Source organism: Zymoseptoria tritici, chromosome 6, assembly GCF_000219625.1.
Source record: "Zymoseptoria tritici IPO323 chromosome 6, whole genome shotgun sequence".
Classification (NCBI taxonomy): domain Eukaryota; kingdom Fungi; phylum Ascomycota; class Dothideomycetes; order Mycosphaerellales; family Mycosphaerellaceae; genus Zymoseptoria; species Zymoseptoria tritici.
Window position 1 is genome coordinate 301158 of NC_018213.1, and position 19253 is coordinate 320410.

At 55.1% G+C, this 19253-nt stretch overlaps 8 protein-coding genes across 8 annotated transcripts; 5 read left to right on the top strand and 3 right to left on the bottom strand.

Annotated features, from left to right (window-relative positions):
• Nucleotides 1-1822: 1822 nt before the first annotated feature.
• MYCGRDRAFT_86361 (uncharacterized protein) lies at nt 1823-3746 on the top strand (the record flags this gene model as incomplete). The annotated part of the gene is made up of 3 exons (XM_003851303.1): nt 1823-2082; nt 2178-3482; nt 3617-3746. 3 exons carry the CDS (start codon nt 1823-1825, stop codon nt 3744-3746), a joined length of 1695 nt encoding a protein of 564 aa, XP_003851351.1.
• A 1267-nt stretch (nt 3747-5013) lies between these two features.
• On the top strand, nt 5014-5169 carry MYCGRDRAFT_29667 (uncharacterized protein; the record flags this gene model as incomplete). Its single annotated transcript, XM_003851304.1, has 1 exon — nt 5014-5169. A coding segment is annotated over one exon (156 nt), but the record flags the coding sequence as incomplete, so codon positions are not given.
• A 3486-nt stretch (nt 5170-8655) lies between these two features.
• MYCGRDRAFT_43786 (uncharacterized protein) lies at nt 8656-9464 on the top strand (the record flags this gene model as incomplete). Its single annotated transcript, XM_003851305.1, has 2 exons — nt 8656-9123; nt 9168-9464. Coding segments are annotated over 2 exons (765 nt in total), but the record flags the coding sequence as incomplete, so codon positions are not given.
• A 300-nt stretch (nt 9465-9764) lies between these two features.
• Nucleotides 9765-10550, bottom strand: MYCGRDRAFT_44154 (uncharacterized protein; the record flags this gene model as incomplete). The annotated part of the gene is made up of 1 exon (XM_003851923.1): nt 9765-10550. The coding sequence occupies one exon, from the start codon at nt 10548-10550 to the stop codon at nt 9765-9767; it is 786 nt and encodes a 261-aa protein (XP_003851971.1).
• A 1051-nt stretch (nt 10551-11601) lies between these two features.
• On the top strand, nt 11602-13978 carry MYCGRDRAFT_86363 (uncharacterized protein; the record flags this gene model as incomplete). Its single annotated transcript, XM_003851306.1, has 7 exons — nt 11602-11913; nt 11979-12338; nt 12404-12941; nt 12996-13098; nt 13252-13342; nt 13397-13577; nt 13644-13978. The coding sequence occupies 7 exons, from the start codon at nt 11602-11604 to the stop codon at nt 13976-13978; spliced, it is 1920 nt and encodes a 639-aa protein (XP_003851354.1).
• A 65-nt stretch (nt 13979-14043) lies between these two features.
• MYCGRDRAFT_43729 (uncharacterized protein) lies at nt 14044-15322 on the bottom strand (the record flags this gene model as incomplete). Its single annotated transcript, XM_003851922.1, has 3 exons — nt 14044-14922; nt 14984-15151; nt 15212-15322. The coding sequence occupies 3 exons, from the start codon at nt 15320-15322 to the stop codon at nt 14044-14046; spliced, it is 1158 nt and encodes a 385-aa protein (XP_003851970.1).
• Nucleotides 15323-16011: 689 nt separating this feature from the next.
• MYCGRDRAFT_43805 (uncharacterized protein) lies at nt 16012-17073 on the top strand (the record flags this gene model as incomplete). Its single annotated transcript, XM_003851307.1, has 2 exons — nt 16012-16782; nt 16837-17073. Coding segments are annotated over 2 exons (1008 nt in total), but the record flags the coding sequence as incomplete, so codon positions are not given.
• Nucleotides 17074-17168: 95 nt separating this feature from the next.
• Nucleotides 17169-19064, bottom strand: MYCGRDRAFT_11027 (uncharacterized protein; the record flags this gene model as incomplete). Its single annotated transcript, XM_003851921.1, has 1 exon — nt 17169-19064. A coding segment is annotated over one exon (1896 nt), but the record flags the coding sequence as incomplete, so codon positions are not given.
• Between the last annotated feature and the right edge of the window lie 189 nt (nt 19065-19253).

Below are 19253 nucleotides of genomic sequence, written 5' to 3' on the forward strand. Positions count from 1 at the left end.
TCATTCCCAACCATTGTTCGACTCCAGGTACTAGCAATAAAAACAATCGAGCCATCATAATCAAAGACTACAAGATCGGAAGCACCAGGAGTAGCGACTTCTTCATCAACAACATATCTAGTGCGGCCCAGTGCGCCGAATACGCCGACCTAAGTGACGGCCCTGGTGCTGTCTTCGACTACGATGCTTCGTCAAGATACTGCAGGGTTTACAGCAGTTCTCAAGCTAGCGACACCAATCAGATACCAGGCACAGGATACTTCTACGGAAAGATAGGGTCCTCATGCACGCCGACAACAGATTGCAGAGTCCAATGCGAGCAAGGCGAATCATGTTCTGGGAATGCATGCACCTGTCCCACCCAGCCGGACAAAGTCTACAATACCCTCAACGACTGCGGTTCGTGCGGCAACAAGTGCACCGATGGACAGACATGCTCGAACAGCGTCTGCATTACTCCGGCACCCGCCTGCTCTGCTAACCAGCTACAATGCGGAAATACTTGCGTAAGTCATCCTCATGCCATGCTACTTAAACTTCTTCTAACGGTTAGTGCAGTGCGGCCGGGGAGAAGCCTGCGACGGAGGATCATGCAGCTGCCCCTCTGTAGCGAATAACCCAATAATCCCCGACTACTCCGACGACGACACGAACTGCGGTTTTTGCGGGAACCAGGTGTGTTTACTCTTGTTATACCTTTCCTCGATCTTTCCTTCTGTAGAGTTCTGACTCCTGCTACAGTGTCCCGATCAACAGAATTGCTTCAGGGGTTCCTGTGCACAATGCAATCCGCGTGGTCGTGGCTGCTACAACGACCCAGGATCTTGCTGTCCCGGATCGTACTGCGAAACCATGTTCTACTCTTGCCAATACATACAGTAGGCTTATCAGAATTGGATCAATTCCGTGCACACCAGCACTCCGTAGCTGTCCCTTTGAGGACCTTACTGCACTACTGTATACCTCAAATGGTTCTGAAGAATCGTGCCAGCGAGCTTCTCTGAGGGTCATGAAAACAGCCAAGATCATGGAAGAAGTCTTCAGCATACCAAAAAACGATTGCAGTCGAGGCACCATCCAACGATACGGTAACAAAGAGAGCCGGCGTCGAGTTCATCCTCCATCGTCCAGCAGTGCGCTGGAAATCCAGTGTACCAATTCACAGACTTGCCCGGGATCAGCCTGCCGCCAAAAATGACTACAAAGCTGTACCAATGCCCTCATGGTCCCTTATATTGGCCAAAGCGCGTCTCGTACGGGTTCTAATGCTCTTATCGAGGCCATCGCAGCACTCAGCTCATCGCCACATTCCAAAATTACTGGGTCACAAAAAGTATAGTATGTCGCTTGTATTTTGATAGGGGAGAGGTTGTATTGGTTCTAGTCGCCGGCTCAAAGGAGCAATCGCAAACCTTATCCCCGCCTTCCACACCGGCTCCCCAGTGGTCTGTGCTCACAATGATGGAAGTGAACTCGGTTGACCTCAGATGTTAGCCGAGCAGGGAGGAGGACATCTTGTCTCCTTCCTGTACGCTTGGTATAGAAACATCATCTTCAATCTCGACTTGAGAGTTGCCCATGGACTCACGTGCACCGACTTGAGAAGGTCCCGCAGCAGTACTCAAGAGCAGTCGATCCAACAAGACTGTCGACAGTTTACGCACTGCCGACAGGAGACCCAATTCAATCCGACATACAAGCTCCAGGACACCACCACTATCAAATACAAAGGACGAATTCAACGGAACAATACCATTCGTCTCCACGACCTGATCTGCCGCATACAACGCACCCAAAATCCTCCTTCAGACCCCCTTCAACAATGGCCCACTACCACTCCCCCCAACTCACCCGCCCTCAATCCTTCAACTTCGCCACCGACGTCGTCGACTACTGGGCCGCCCACCCCCCTCCCGGCAACATCGCCATGCACTGGATTTCCCAAGACCGCCTATCCGAACGAAAACTCTCCTTCTCGCACTTCTCCCGGCAATCGCATCGCCTCGCCATCCTATTCCGAGAGAAATTGGGTGTGCAAAAGGGGGAGAAGATGTTGGTTATTATGCCGAGGGTGGCGGAGTGGTGAGTTACATCTTTTCCTGCCATCTTTGTTGGAACGAAGGGAGAGACTGAAGGGAGGTCCATTGACTGATGTGTATGCTGATGATTCTTTCTAGGTGGGAAATCGCCACCGCCTGCATCCGGTCCGGAATCGTCCTCTGTCCCGCCACGACGCTGCTCGTCGCCTCCGACATCCAATATCGCATCAACCGATCCCACGCCTCCGTTTTCCTCGGCGACAGCGTCGCGGTAGCGAAACTCCTCCGCGTCAGGGAAAAGTGCCCGTCGATTAGACATATCTTCCAACTCGACGGCGTTGCACCACCCGGCGTGACGCTGCTCAGCGAAGCCCTCAAGTCAATACCACCAGATGCGATTTACAAGGGACCGAAACCGGACGTCAAAGACCCCGCCATGATCTACTTCACCAGCGGAACTACCGGTCCCCCGAAAATGGTACAGCACAATCAGGTTTCGTACCCCCTCGCGCAAACCATCACGGGGAAGTACTTCCACCGTTTGCAACCGGGAGATGTGAATTGGGTGTTGACCGAACAAGGCTGGGCAAAAGCCGGCTGGGCTTTTTTCGGCAGCTGGAATTGCGGCGCCGCGTTATTCATCCACGACGATCGACTCCCCTTCAATCCTCAGACGACCCTGGAGATTTTACATTCGTACCCGATCACGACGTTTTGTGCCCCGCCGACGGTGTACCGTCAACTCGTGCTAGATGCGAGTCGGAAGTACTTCAGCGCCCACTTGCCGAAGGCATTGAAGCATTGTACGGGAGCGGGGGAGCCGTTAAATCCCGAGGTAATTCGGTTGTGGTTGGAGATGTCGGGCTTGCAGATTTGTGATGGCTTCGGACAGACGGAGACGGTACTCGTGTGTGGGAATTTCGAGGGGAGTGAGATTCGAGCTGGGTCGATGGGGAAGCCGAGTCCAGGGGTGCCGTTGTTTGTGATTGATGAGAGGGGGAACGAGACGAGGGATGGGGAGGAAGGGGATATTGCGTTGGAGGTGGATTTGACGGAAAGAGGAGATTTCTTTGGGGTGTTTGATGGGTATCTGGAAGACGGGAGGTTGGATCGGAAGTTGAGGGAGGGGAAGGAGGAGGGGATGGCGTGGTATTGTACTGGGGATCGGGCGAGGAGGGATGAGGATGGGTATTTGTGGTTTGTGGGCAGGAACGACGATGTGATCAATTCGTCGGGGTATCGGATTGGACCGTTTGAGGTGGAGTCTACGTTGAAGCAACACCCCGCAGTGGTGGAGAGTGCGGTGATCTCCTCACCGGATGAGAGTAGGGGTGAGGTGGTCAAGGCGTTTGTGGTGCTGACTGCGGAGGCGGAGGGGAAGGATGAAGATGCGTTGAGAAAGGAACTGCAGGACTTCTGCAAGGAGCATGCCGCGCCGTACAAGTAAGGAAGATCGAAGGGCAGAACGCCTGCAAGCTGTCCGAGATTTGTCTCTCGGGCTATGCCAGCAGCTTCTCGGTCTGCTCTGCCCTCTACCCGTCGGAATTATTGCTGACATCTTCTACCCTTCTGTTTAGGTATCCGAGGAAGGTCCAGTTTGTCAAGCCGGATTTCTTGCCCAAGACGATTAGTGGGAAGATTCAGAGGAAGAAGTTGAAGGCGATGGAGTGGGAGGAGGGAGAGGGTGGGGTGAAGGCGAAGTTGTGAGAGGAGGAGAGGGAGGGTTGAAGGCGAAGTTGTGAGAGGAGGAGAGGGAGGGTTGAAGGCGAAATTGTGAGAGGAGGAGAGGGAGGGTTGAAGGCGAAATTGTGAGAGATTTGCTTGACAATGTGCGAATGATGTTCGAATCGGCTGCGTGGCCAGCTGCTTTCAAGACCAAGCATCGTACTCTTCGAGTCGTCTCAGCTGAACAGGGTTTGCCGTTCTTGGCCGCTGCGATTGAGGACGGTTGCCGATGCAAGTGTTGCAGCTTCTGAAGCTTTGAACGCGTTTCCGAAGCCGACATCGAGATCAGTCGGTATGCTTAGAGAGCAATCATCGTCAAGTAAAAGACATGGTCGATCATGGAGTTCCGAGACAGAATTGTCGTCGCCGTCTCATCGTCTCGCAAGCCCAAGCTCCTTCGGCACCTGATCTCGAACGCGTCGCACATGTTCGTGAGACCAGCTCAGCATCGATCGCTTGTCGAAGACGTGGAAGCCCCGGCAGAAGCGCGGCAGTGGATAAGGTAGAGTTTCCGATGCCACATGGCCATTATTCCCGGCATGCACCCGACGCGACAAGCTCCCGAGGTCCACCCTCCAAGCTCTCTCCTTTTTGCTGTGCCTCGAAACATTCACACGCTGTTTCTCCGTGATGAGCATATAGATAAAGAACCAACATACACCACCAGTATATATCGACTGACTCTTCCGCGAGTAATACCCGCCGATAATCGCCATCTTCAGCCGATCAGCGTTAATCTCCAGGGAACGGAAACCTTGAACGGTCTAGAAGGAGAAGGGCAATTTAAACGGCCACCAGACTCCAATCCTCTTCCTCAACGGCCAAAACGTTCGCCATTCTTCTCCGCGATTCAGTCTTACTACCCGATTTGACTTGACCTTGTCCATTCCTGCCCAACAATACATCTTCCTCTCCGAGTCTTCAAATCTCAGATCTTCAACATTCCTCCTCGACCTCCCGTCCCTGAATCCAACCTCTCACTCGTACCACTTGCCAGGATCTTCTGCACTCGACGGGGTTATCATCACCACGTCCCTGGTCCTCCACAAACTCCCGACGAGCGATCTAAATATCGCGAAGTCTCCTATCCCGCCAAATCTCACCCTCCACGAACACACACTTCCAACACACTGAACGCGCGACTCTTCTCTACGCTCTCTACCACCAGCCATTGACCTGCAATCCAAACCACCGAACCAAACCCACCCGACCAACTCCACACACCCACCCAAACCCTCTCAAACCCACCATGCAACTCCTCACCACCCTTCGCGCCAAAATCGACATCTACAAACTCGAACAACGCTACACTCGCCGCGAAAAACGCACCACCTTTTGCTCCAACGCGCAATACGTCGACGGGGAATACATCTACGCCAACAACACGGGGGGCTCGAGCAGTAGTAGGAACACCGTCACGGGAGGATCACAGTCGAGCAGCACGAGGCCGCAGTTGAGCAGCACCAAGAGCTCGACGAGTTTTGGGAGTGCGGCGACGGGGGCTTCGAGTGGGATTAAGAATTTGGGGAAGAGGGCGAGTCGGATTTTCTCGTAGGGGAGAGGGTGGGACATGGACAAGGGAAGATTTAGTGAGAGAGAGGGCCTGACGCGACGCAGTGGAGTGGCTGAGATGCTTCTGGCGGATTTGATGGGTATTGACAGCGATGATGGTTCGAGGACGTGAGATTTGGTCGCGTAGAGGGAAGGAATTGATATTTCGAAACTCGAGGCAGACTTTGTGCCTGCTGGTTTTTTCCATGCGTTTAGATGAGGGATAAGAAGATCGACCTCTCATGACTGTGCGCTTCGTCGTACATATGGGAAAGACGAAGTCATGCAGTATGAACTGGTGGAGGAAGACGTATGTTTAAGAGATGGGCATGATGCCTAATTATATTCGTTTGCTCCGGAAGGAGATATTTCGTTCTAGCTGCTATACATCATATGCGTATACTGAACAACGCATGGCTGCTATTGTAAATAAATAAATTCTTGCCAAAGCCATTGAAGCCATTGAAGCTCCAGTCGCTCGCGTGTCTCACACCAAGCTCCATGGAACTCTGACGCGCTAGTTCTAGCAAGCTCTCCACATTTCGAGGCTTCGACTTCACTTGGAGACAATGTTTTATTCCTCCTCGCTCTCCACAACGACAATCACCCTCCCAACCCTCTATGCAATGCCCGCGACTCGTCTCACGAGCTGCATGTCGCGCCCAGAATGCCTACAACCCGACCCTCGCTCTCCGCTCCGCCTTCAGCACATCTCTCCGACAACGCCAATCCGAAGTCGACGATGCGCTGAGTTCAGCCGTCAATGAGGCTCTTGGGGTGATTTCGCCACCAAGGATTGTCAGAATACCACTCGGCGGAAGGCCAAGTGCCAATAAATGGAAAGCGAAACGGAAGTCAGACAAGACCGCCAGACGGGAAGAGGAGGAGAAGAAGAAGAACAGCGCCAACGTGGTCCATGAAGCCACGCAGCAAGATGAGCAGGTACCCTTTGTAGAGAAAGTGGTCGACCAGTCGGAGGACCAATTTGGCTATTCCTCTCTCAGATGGAGAAAGGCAATTATAGCGATTCGAGATAAACTCAAGGCACCTGGTCCCCGGACGGAAGAATGGCAAGCCGAACTCAAGCACATGTGCGACTACAAACCAAGCACCATTCAACCCATGTCACCGGCGGGGTTGAATCCAGCCTATCCCTGGGTAGCAAAGCTGTATAAATCAACGGAGAGCATGACCGGCACGGAATACCTGAGCGAAGAAATCCGCCTGTTTGCTGAATGGATCCAATCCACGCCCGCCGAGCTCGCCGCTCGTGAAGCCGCAACCTCTGAAGTCATCGACACAATCAAACAACACCTCGAAATGTATTCCAAGCCCAACGACCTCTCCCTCGAACTCTTCGGCTCTTCAGCCTCGGGCCTCGCCCTTCCCACCTCCGACATCGATCTCCGCATCCATAATCCCACCACTCCCAACATGGCACCACGCTTTCTCGCGTCCACTCTCCGCCGCTTGAAACGCCATCTGCTCGAAGACCACCGCTACGACGACATTCAGTCCCATGGCGAAGCCTACCCCATGCTCGAATTCCGTCACATCGCCACAGGAATCCACATCCAACTCGTCGCCGGTAACGACGCCCAACCCCAAGTCAACGTCGTACAGCGGCTCACCGAGGAAACCCCCAACTTGAAACCCCTCTTCCACCTCCTCCGCGTCACCCTTGACATGCGCGGCTTAGTCGAAGTCTTCTACGGCGGCATCGGATCCTACGGTCTCCTCGTCGCGCTGGCCGCCGCTCTCCACCGCCACCCCACAATCCGCCACGCCTCCTTGGGCGAACAATTCCTCTACCTCCTTCAATTCTACGGCGTCGACCTCGACACCTCCCGTACCGCTCTCACCCTCTCCTCGACCACCTTTCCATCAGGACGAAGTAAATTCTTCCTCAAACATGACAACGAACCAGCCGAACTCCGCTTCTTCTCCCGCCTCGCCCATTCCCGCAACGACCTCCTCCGCGCCGGGCAATGGAAAATGTGCCATCGCAGCCCCGCCATGCCCTGGCTTCTCTGCCTCCAAGATCCCGCGGACCCATCCAACGATCTGGGAAGGAAGAGTTTCGCCATAAAACATGTGAAACACACATTGTACACGCTAAAGTTGCACGTGCGGTACCTCGTTCGCGTTCGGGATGAGGGAGGGAACGTGGGAGGAGGAAGGAAGCTGGTCATGTTGAGGAAAGTGGTGGGGAATTGTGAGGGGGTTTATCGATGGAAGAGGGAGAGGTTGGAGGGAGTGGGGAGGGAGGTGTTGGCGGGGAAAAAAATGGGAGAAGTTGTGGAGGGGATGAGGGGGAGGGGGGTGTTGGGGTTGGGGATGAGGAGGAAGGTTGTGGTGGGGGAGGGAGAAGGGGTGGCGGTGAAGGTGGCGGTGAAGTTGGAGGAGGCGGAAGGGGAGGAGAGAAGGGAGGGACAACGGGAGCCGGCGGATAGGGTGAGGGTGAAGAGGAGGCGCAAGGCTGGGCCGATGATTAGAATGGTTGGATCGGGCAATGGGAGGTTGAGTGTTGATCGAAGGGCGGGATTGTTGGAGGGGGATGGTAGGGGAGAGGTGTTGGAGGATTTCGAGAGGAGGATGCTGGAGGCGAGAGACGAGGAAGTGGTGAGCGTGAAGACGACGGAGGTGGAGGGGGAGGAGGAGGAACAGGTGTTGGAGGAGCAGTGGACGGAGGTCATGGGGCGATGAATAAGAGGGGGCCATATGAGACGCGGTGGTTTGGCTGGGAACGAAGATCATGAGAGGGCATTTTGCATACGATACCAAATTTGAAGCATCAATCAGCGAGCAAGGCGCTGGACTTTCCTTTCCTTTCACTTTCACCGAGTCCTTGCACTTACTCATGTCTGCGCGTCACGACATAGCAGGCAGACATTATGCCGCGAGACGAAAACCCCGAGAACTAAAGCCCACTATATATATCCCCTCATCGTTCAATCCATATCCCTCCACTCCTCTACTACACATCTCCACACCTCCCCTCCACTCAGAACCGCACATCCATAACCTAGACAGACACACTCTGTCTTCCGACTCAGCTTAGACTCTGTACGGTGTTTGCTCCTCGAGAAATTGAAACCGTGTCTCTTCCACCCATCTATGCCATGCCGTCCTTGGATTACAGACATCTCTACATGTCCGTTTCTCTCCTGTGTAGACTGTCCACGCCTTCAAGCTATTTGTCATACACCAAGGTCGACGAACATGAAATAATCGACACTCTCCATACGACCCGACAAAGATGGCAAGCGACGGGAGGAGCAGCAGCAGCATCGCTCGGCTCGCGGCGGTCATTTAAATCAACACTGGCGTAGTCGACTAATACCTGGAAGCTCACCACCTCCCATCGCCCTTCTTCGCCGCCAACGCTCCTGTAATGGAGGAGAACTCACTCCCGCCGCACGTCGCCGCCTCGCGTCTCGCAGTAATTGACGCCACGCTGGAGCTCCGCGATCTTTCGCTCGGCCCAAAGGAAGTGTTGATAGACATGGTGTGCAGCAAAAGAAAGTCGACGCGGAGGCCATCCATCGCCTTGATGTCGCGCAGCATGTTCCGGTGGGAAAATGGGAGGGGCATTGCATACGCTGAGCTTGCCCGGCAGCTGGGAGTGAGCGACCGCGCCGTTACTCAATTGCTCCGAGCTGCTATTGCACATCGAGTGTTCTTGGAGTCCCGTCCAGGATACGTCGCACACTCGGCCGCCTCGCAGATGCTCGCAAAGGACTGGATGGGTGCCGTAGTGCTCGACATTTCGCCATTTTTTGAACTGCATCTCGCGCGCACTGCAGACGTGTCCCGCCGACAGTGGCGCAAGTGTCTTTCTGCGGGAGGGAGCACGGCGGGAAGCTGGAAACCTTTTACAACACCATCGACCGGGAGCCGGAGCGTGCACGGCGATTCGCGGCCGTCATGAGCCACTTCCAGCAAGGCGACGGCTATTATGTGCACCACGTCGTCGAAGGCTATGACTGGGCGGCGCTGAGTCGCGGCGCGGTGGTGGTGGACGTCGGCGGTAGTCACGGCGACACGTCGGTCGCGATCGCAGAACGCTGGCCGCATCTGCAATTCGTGGTTCAAGACTTGACCATGCTGGCCTTGTTCAACGCGGGCGATCGCGAGGCCGAAGATTGAAAATCCGTTGTGCAAGGGGCCGACAGCCGTTTCCAGTTTCAGGGCGTTAAAAGGATCCGGGGCAGCACGCTCAGTGTTATGGAGTTGGTCTGGAGCGGTGGCAACGACTGACGATGATGTGTTGTAGCCGTTATTTGTCTTTCTAGATATCTTTGCTAAGGCATCGGTGGCTTTCCCTCACTCCGACTCCACGGAAATGACGATGTGCTTGAGTATGCGAAGAGAATGAGAGAAGGAGGCTTAGAGCATGGGTCAATCCAAGAAAGGCTGGCATGATCTCGAGGGGTCATGCATAGCTTCTCATTCTTCGGTCTTGCAATCCCACGCCGCTCGAAACCCGGCGTCCCAGTCAACGAACTTGCCACTGAGCTCACGCGATGCACTGAGCCCCATTTCTGCAATCACCCGCCCTGGCACGTCTGGCGCCAGTAATCGGCCGGTTTCTGCCAGATCGATGAAGCGCATCGCATCTTGCACTCTCATGGCTCCGCCGTGGGCGTGCACCTCACGCATTTGTCTTTGCAGCTCCGTGTCCACCTCTCCCGGCCGGACCGCCACCGTCACCACCTCCTCTTCCTCCTCGCCGAGCATCATGACCAGATTGTTCACAGCCGCCTTCGTCGCCCCGTACGCCCCCAATGACCCGTATGGCTTGGTCGAGGTCGATGACGAAACCCACACAATCCGTCCACGGCGCTTCCGCAACGCCGGCAATGCCGCTTGGATGATCTGGAGACCACTGAAGAAGTTGGTGTCGAATGCGGTCTTCCATTCGCTCACGGAACCGTCACTGACGGGCTTTACAGGGCCGAGAGTGGCATGATTCAAGATGAGGGAATCGACGCTATGGAATTTGTCGAGGGCCATCTCCACTGCTTGCGTTCCCATATTGCGGTCCGTCATGTCTCCCACCAGAAATGCCACCCGCTCCGGATATCGTGCCTGTAGATCGAGCAGCGGCGCCTCGGTTCGAGCCACGAGCACCAGTCGATGTCCCGCACGACGGGAGAGCAAATGGTTCGCCACGCTGTACCCGATGCCCCGGGAAGCGCCCGTCACGATGAGAACATGCGATGCAGCATGCATCGCGGTCTGGACAGTAGATGGCGTGGCTTTGCGGAGATTTCGTCGTGGATGTCGTCAAAGTCGCGGAACTGCGCACATCATCAACACATCATGATTGTGCTTTCTCATCCGATATAGAGTACCCTGATCCTCTGGAGAGGAAGCGAGACCGAGCAATTTACTCTTACAAGCCACGACCTGCGAATGGCCATTCCGCCATACTCAGCCTACAGGGGACCCCAAATTTGACGGTAAGGGTTATCCCTGTACCTCATATGCGGCCTCGGTGCTCAAAGCAAGAATCGATGTCCACCCCTTGACGACCGATGCCGGCAAGGTCCGAGCCCATGCCTTGAGTTCATTGCCGGCTTGCAAGCAGATATGGACCGACAACGATGTCTTATATTGGCTCGATAAGCGTCGCACGCTGCCGGTAACAAACTCCGAGAGGACCTGGCACGATGGGAGGACCTGTCGAAACTTGCATGTGTCAACTAGCTCGGCCAGGATCTTCCTTTGTCGTTCTTGAACACCATCGGGTAGTCCTTTACCGAGGGAAATCGTGAACTTGAACTCCACTTGTCTATTGCTGTACAGGAAGGGATCAACGACGTCGAATGCACCGGACCATTTGTATCGAGATTCCGAGCAGATCCATCAAGCAACATTCATACTCATGGAATATTCGGCCATCAACGAATGGGGATCGCGTATCCTGCGTACCATAAGCGCGAGGCTCCAACAAACCGAGGCAGCCTTGATCAAGAATGCTTCGCAGCTCAGGCACTGCACCATCATCGAGTTCCTCGACCAGTTGCGTATCAACATCGAGCAGCATGGGAGGTCGACGGAAGCGCAAGCTCTTGGGCATGTGATTGTCCTGTGCAACACGGAGAAGGATCTAGGAGGGCTGGGAATTCATCATCAATCATGGCCTGCGGTCAATGATGCTACACTAGAGGAACTCGACTTTTTGGTCAATGCGTGGCTTCTTGCGGCAAAGACTCGCAAGCTTCACTACGATCAGCAACATGAAGATGGGGGAGCACCGATCAAGCGAGAGACGGATGCGATGACGCTCGCCCAAAAGATTCTGGCCCATCACGCGCACAGCGTTCCCCGGGCGAGTGGCGTTCGACCGGGCGACTTCTTGCGGGTCTCGGTGGATTGGATCATTGCGAGCGAACTCTCGTGGCAAGGCATGAGCAATAGTATCCAGAGTCTCGATGCTCCCTTCCAACCCTGGAGGAACGATCGCTTCTGGCTTTCGGGTGACCACACCGTCGATCCGCGCAATTACCAGGAGCCAACACCACAGAAGCTGCTGGAAGGGATCAGGAAGGCGAAGTATGAATACAAGATGACCGAGAATCAAGGCGCCAATGTGAGTTTCACGACCTCCTCAGTCCTGCAAGATTAGCGGTGACACCAGCTGATGCAGGATCTTAGCACACAATTATGCATACCGAGTTCTGTCGCGAACGAGCGCAACCGGGCATGCTCGTGCTGGGTTCCGACTCGCACACATGCTCTGCCGGCTGCGTAAGCTCGCTCGCCATTGGTCTGGGAGCAGCAGATGTATCAGCAGCCCTTGGGACCGGTGAGACTTGGATCAAGGTTCCGGAATCCATTCGGATCAATTTCGTTGGTAAGCCTCAGTGGTATATTGGTGGCAAGGATGTAATTCTTTACGTCTTGCAACAGTTGCGAAGAAACACTTTTGCTGCGGAACGGGTGGTGGAATTCGGCGGCGCAGGAAGCGAGTGGTTGTCGTTCGATGCTCGCTTTGGAATTTGCAACATGTGCACAGTAAGGCAAACAATGCAGACGTTGGGGAAGTCGGCAGACCTTGATGCTAACGATGTATTCGATAGGAGCTCGGAGCCATTACTGGAATCTTCACTCCCGATGGCATTACGAAACGATTTGTGGAAGGACGTCGGGGCAGGATGTACAGATCTGAGTGCACGTATTTTGCTCCCGACGAGCATGCAGAATATATTTCGACATTTGATATCGACCTTGGCTCCGTGGAACCGTTCATTGCCATCTATCCATCCCCAGACAATGTCCACCCCATCACCGAGCATCTGGACATGCTATTTGATGGCTGCTTCATCGGGGCCTGCACTACCACCGAAGAAGATCTCGTCCTTGCCGCGCTGATTCTTCAAGTCGGCCTCGATCGAGGCCTGACACTTGCTCCGGGGAAACGCATAGTTGTGCCTGGCAGCCGCCCTATCCTCCACAACCTCGAGCACCTTGGGCTATTGGAAATCTACTCAAAGTGTGGCTATACAGTGACCGCACCGGGCTGCAGTCTTTGCCTGGGTATCGGCGCCGATGTAGCAGAAGCAGGATCGAAGTGGTTGTCTTCCCAAAACCGCAACTTCAAGAATCGCATGGGCAAAGGTATGGCAGCTTGCTCACGCGAATGAAGGACCGGTGATGCTTACTTTGTTGCAGGCGCCATCGGTCACATCTGTTCTGCTGCAACGGTCGCCTCGTCTTCCTTCTCTATGAGCTTGACGGACCCACGCGATCTCCTGCGAGACGTGTCTCAACCTTTGTTCCAAAGTCATCTCCTCCACTGCCAGCGGGCGAGAACAAAACGTTCCCCTGCTAAAGATATGGACATACATGCTATGAGCGCCCCAGCCGAGACACAGCCATGCTATAGTAACCCAAAGCTGCACTTCATTGCTGATTATATTCCGCGCAGTGCGCCTGAGGAGCAGCATACAGGTGGACGTCTAACCGATACCATCCTTGGTCGGATATATCGATTGGGAGACTTCGTTGACACGGATGCGGTGCGTAGATTTTGTGGCCGAAACATATTAGTCCCCATGAACTAATCGCCACAGATCATACCCGGACCCGCTTGTTCTACGTGCATTACTGACGATGACCTCGCGGCACATTGTTTCGAGCTCGTGGATCCGCTGTTTCGCGATGCTGTCCGCACTAGTGATCAGAAAATTGTCGTGGCTGGCAAGGCGTTTGGGTGTGGCTCCTCGCGGGAGGAGGCCGTTCGCGCGTTGAAAGGTACGTACGACTGACCAGTCCGACCCTGTTGCGATATTCGTCTAGACTAACACAATCTGCTCTCAGGTCTGGGCGTTACATGTGTGATCGCGGAATCCTTTTCATTTATCTTTGGCCGCAACATGGCGACACTGGGTCTCTTGGGAATCGCGCTGCAAGATGCGGACTTCTTCGAGAAAGCGAAGCATCAGGGCTCAATCCGAATCAGCATTTCCGAGAGGCGCATCGATTTGGACAATGACAGCTTCGAGTTCAAGCTCGATGCTATGGAAGTTCGTCTGCTACAGGAGGGTGGCCTGGTTACGTCCTGGAAGAAGCACGGTACGAAAGTTTTTGCAAAGCTATGCCAGGAAAGGTCGGAGAGGTCGGAAATGGAGGTGCTTCGGGGATTGGAGTGGTGAAGAACTCGACGAAGAGCGTAGAGCACTAGCATCTGATACCATAACACTGGTCCAGCTAAGAACTCTCAAGTCGTTGACCACACCTCCCTTAGCGCCGCGGCAACAGCGTCGCCCATTCGACTTGTCGACGTAGTGCCGCCGAGATCGGCAGTCAAGATGCGACGATCGAGCACACTCCCGACAGCAGTCTCGATGTCGTCGGCTACGCGAGGCAAAGCGAGCGAGTATCGACACATCATAGCCACGCTGAGAATCATACCCAGAGGGTTGACAATGCCCTTGCCCGCTAAGTCTGGCGCCGATCCGTGGATAGGCTCGTACAAGCCACGCACTGGCGTATGGTCGCCTCGTGGAATATCGCATAGACTGGCGCTGGGAAGTAAGCCAATGCTGCCGGGTACGGCGCTGGCTACGTCGCTCAGGATATCGCCAAACATGTTGCTCGTCACAACCACTCCATTCAGACGGCGCGGAGTCATGGCCAGTACCATGGCTGCGCTATCGACGAGCATGTGCTGCACGGGCACCGCCGGGAACTCGCGCGCCAATACGTCCGAAGCGACGGAGCGCCAGAAACGACCACAGCAAGCAAGCGCATTAGCCTTGTCGACGCTGGTGACTTGCAAGGCCGGGGAGTGAGTCGAGGCCATCGTGCCTGCCATTCGGACCACACGCTCAATCTCGGCGCGAGTGTACTCGTCCACATCGGACGCACGCAGCCCGTTGTTGTCGAAGGCTTCCTCCTTGCGGCCAAAGTACATACCACCGGTCAGCTCGCGCACCACCACCACATCAGTCCCCGTGCACACATCGGTCTTGAGCGATGAGCACTCTGCGAGCACAGGCGAGGTCAGCCGGATGGGTCGGACATTCGCAAAGGCTTGCATGCTCCTCCGCAGCCTCCCAAGGCCCATCTCCACGGGCACAGGATGGTCCATCCATTTCTGGAGACACCTTCTGTTAGTCCTTTGCGGAGCAAGAAGAAGTGGTGCTCGGCTGACTCACCGGGCCACCCACGGCGCCGAGCAGCACCGCCGAAGCCTCCGCCGCCTGGGTCAAGACTTGTGCGCTAACATTCTCGCCGACCGCGTCGAATGAAGCTCCACCGATTAGCTCATGCTCGAGCTCGAAGTGCACAGTATTGGAGCAATACTCCTGTACCACCGTCAGGATCTGACGAATGCAGCGTGGTCAGCAGTGCGCAGAGTAGCAATCATCATCTCTATCCATTACTTTGAGTCCTTCAGCCATGACTTCGGGCCCACTGTAATCGCCTTCGAGCACGAGGATGCGATGCGTGCGAGGCTTCAGCACCCCTTCTGTCGATTCTTTGATGTGGTGCATGGTCGAGAGCTCTGAGATGTCGGGAAATGTCGACTGGTGCTGCTCGCAATGATGCCTTCGAGAGAACTGTGGTCTCAGTAGTATGCTCGACGATTTCGCCGAAGGACCCCTCCGTTCAGGCCTCGATCGATGCACTTCCTTGCGACGAGGCTCTCAACCTTATACCAGGATCAGACGGTCACTGCTCCCCTGCCTTGTCCCGCTGTAGTCCCGAGCCAGGTCAACGTGCGTCGTGTGGCTACTCGAGCATGGATCATGGATGTAACTTGGTAACAGGTGGGTTCGCCAGAGCATGAAAGACGAGCTTACTCAGGTCACATATTGTTGAAGCAGGGGATATCGCCGTTAGTGATTACATTGCTCCGGCAATCTTCCGGCACTGCCTCTTCGTATGGTTCAGTCTGTGGGAAGACGAAAACCAACGTCGCCGACGACTGCATACACTCCACAAACACACAGCAACACAGCTCTCCACCACCTCAGCAATCATCTGCAACGACGAAGAGTTGTCCATATGCCACTCAAGCCTCCTTCAGACCCTGTCGGTAAGAGCATGGACGCTGTATCTTGCGGCATGAGTATCTCACATTGCATTAGATTGGCAACGCCTCGAGTTCGACTCAATCGAAGGTACTTTTACAATTGCTGTTCGCCGCAAAAAGATCTGAGAGCGACTGACGTGCCTACCAGTCAACGGCCATGTTCAATCGATCTGGACCTCCGAAACATCATGTTGGAGTGTCCCAACGTTCGTACAAGACCCATTGCTATGCATACATGGCCTTTCGTCCGGCCTCAACTATGGCCAGCAAGTGTTCGAAGGCCTAAAAGCCTTCCGCCACTCGAACGACGACGTGCATGTCTTCCGCCCCCAGGCTCACGCGGCACGATTTGCCCAGTCGGCATCGCTCGCGGCGATCCCCCCCGTCCCACACGAGCTGTTCATGAGGGCAATCTCCATGGCGATCGAGCTGAACTCGGAATACGTGCCTCCTTCCAGCATGCGCCAGGCAGCTCTGTACATTCGACCCCTGGCGCTCGCATCGAGCCCCGCACTCAACCTTCGCAGGGCGACGCAATTCCATTTCGCCGTCTATGTGATTCCCGTAGCCGCGGCGCAAAAGGCAAGGCTCGAAGGAGCGAGAGCGCTGGTGGTGGAAGATTTCGATCGTGCAGCGCCACAGGGTACGGGAAGAGCCAAGATCGGAGGCAATTATGCGCCAATGACGGTTGTGATGGAACGGGCGAGGGAGCAGCAATATGACCTGACCTTACACCTGGACAGCGCCACGCATACCATGATTGAAGAGTTTTCTGTTTCGGGGTTTGTGGGAGTGCGCAGAGACGGGCCGGTTACCACTTTGTTGGTGGCCGATGGTCCAACGGTGCTGAAAAGTATTACAGCGGACAGTCTCTGTCAGCTTGCTTCTAGTTTCGGCTGGGAAGTAGACCGACGCCAGGTAAGCAACACGATCTAGCAGAGATGAAGCCATTCGCTGATAGTGCCGAAACAGATCCAGTTTGATGAAGTTCGTGGCTTCCACGAGGCGTTCGCCGTGGGCACGGCCTTTGTGCTCACACCAATTCAATCCATCACACGTCGATCCACGTCGGAGACGATTCGTTTTCCCGGGCGCTATCAGGACGCAGAGTCGTCGTACCATCGCCTTTGCGAGGCGTTCAAAGGCATACAGACTGGCGAGCGGCCCGATACATGGACGTGGATGGAGAAAGTACCGATCGTAGTGTAATCTCACCTCCGATACTTGAACATTATACGTATGCTTGATTGTTGCACGTGCAGCCATTACCTCACTCTCTACCGCCGTGCTGTCTCACACTTGATCGCCATGTAAGAAAGGCGTGGCTCGACCAAAATATCGCGCATCGAGATGTCCATCCCGTCGTGTCGCAGAGCTTGGAGCAGTTCTACCGCCTTGAGCGAGTTCCCTCCGAGACCGAAAAAGGTATCATCGGCGTGGATGGTTGCTTCGGGAAGCACGAGCAGGCGCGACCACAGCTGCTGTAGATATCTCTCAGTTGAAGTCTGCACGGGCATCTTGCCCGTGCTGGCCATGGAAAGCGTCTGAAGCTGGTGCCGATCAAGCGTGCCGCCCAACTCTTGGAGCTGCTTTCTCGCCGTCTTCCCCGAAATCGTCATGGGCAGAGCGTACATGGGAAAGTAATACTCGGGCACCATGTACGCGGGAAGTGTACGTGTAAGATGAGCACGCACATCCCGGAACAATGCTGCCGTGCGCTGTAGCGTGTTCTCGCTCGGCAATGACTTGGAATCCTCGGGCCCGTCCATGTACGCATGTCCCACGCCCACGAACATCATCAGCACCAACTGATCTGCCGTCTCGCCCTTTGGCGTGACTACTTCGACGCACATGGCACAAGTCGCAGGCAAAATCTGGCGTGCTAGGTACTCGACCTCGCCCAATTCGAGCCGCTGGCCATGCAACTTAACATAGCCCTCTCTCCGGGACACGAACTCATAGCATCCATTCAAGGTGTACCTGACGAAGTCGCCGGTGCGATAGAACCTGGAAGCGCCGTGTGCCTGGACGGGATACTTGGCTCTCCATGCATACTGCTGACGGAAAGCTTCCTCTGTTCGCTTCGTGTCTTTCACATAGCCCTGGGCTGTTTGAGGACCCTCCGTGATCAACTCCCCCAAGCAACCCAGCGGCACGAGCTGATCCGGGTTATCGGGCTTGACGACCCACGCGGAGCTGCCCTCGAATAGCCTGCCGATGCTGGCACCGTTGTGGTCTCCTCTCATCGGGCCATCCATAGCGATGATGTGCGCCTGTTCCGCTGAGCCATACACGGTGTAGAATTTGACGTACGGCGCCCAGCGCTCCAGCAAATCCGGCGTCACCGCTTCGCCTCCGGTAGTTAGTGTTTGCAGACCAGGCAGCGAATTTGGACTTTGGAGTCGAGCAAAGGAGGGCGTCATAAAAGCAGTGTCAACGCCATGCTCGGCGATGAACATGTCCAAGTGCGTCAACTGTGTCTGTTCGGATGGAATGCACAAACATCCTCCTGCAACGAATGTCGTCCAGGTCTCTATCATTGCTGCACCAAAGATGAAATTACCGAACTGGAGCATGCGGCTGTATGTTCCCATCTTCGTCTTCGCGATGAATCCCCGAGCAGTAGCTATGATGGCTCGATGATCCGTCATGGCCCCTTTGGGCTGACCTGTACTACCGGAAGTGAAAAGCACATACGCCACGTCGTCAGCAGAAGTCAATGACGGTTGCGACTCCTGTCTGAGGGCGACACCAGGGGCGTGGCAGGGGGCGTAGATGACCGTTTGCGACACTGAGGTTTGAAGGGCATGCTTGAGGTTGCTGGAACTGATCGCCACGGTAGCATTGACTTGATTGCAGATCAGCTCGAGGCGCTGCGTCGGGTACTGCGGACTCAGCGGAACGAACGCTGCTCCAGCCACCAGTACCGCCAGCATAGCCACCGGTGCCCAAACAGTTTTCTCGAGTAATATGGGCACATAGTCTCGTGGCTTCACCCCGACAGCCATCAGCTGCGCCGCGAGACGTTCTGCGTGAAAGTAGAGTTCCGCATACAAGAGACGGCCATCGTGAGCGCTCACGGCTTGAGCGTTCGGCCGAGTCGTCGCCTGCCATTTGATCAAATGTACCAGGCTCGTCTCACAGTCGACAGAGGAGCCCGAATTCCACGTGAGGAGTGTCTGCCTATCGGAATCGCTCACCAGATCCAGGCTTTCGATGGCAATATCACTCGTGGTGCCCAGGCATTGTGCAATGTGACACAGCTGGCGGAGGAGGCGGTCTGTGGCATACTTCGGGAGTATTTCTGGATCGAAAGAGGCCTCGATTCGAATACGGTCGACGTTCCATGTCGCCCAGAGGACCAAGGCGCAGCGAGACCATTTCAGCAG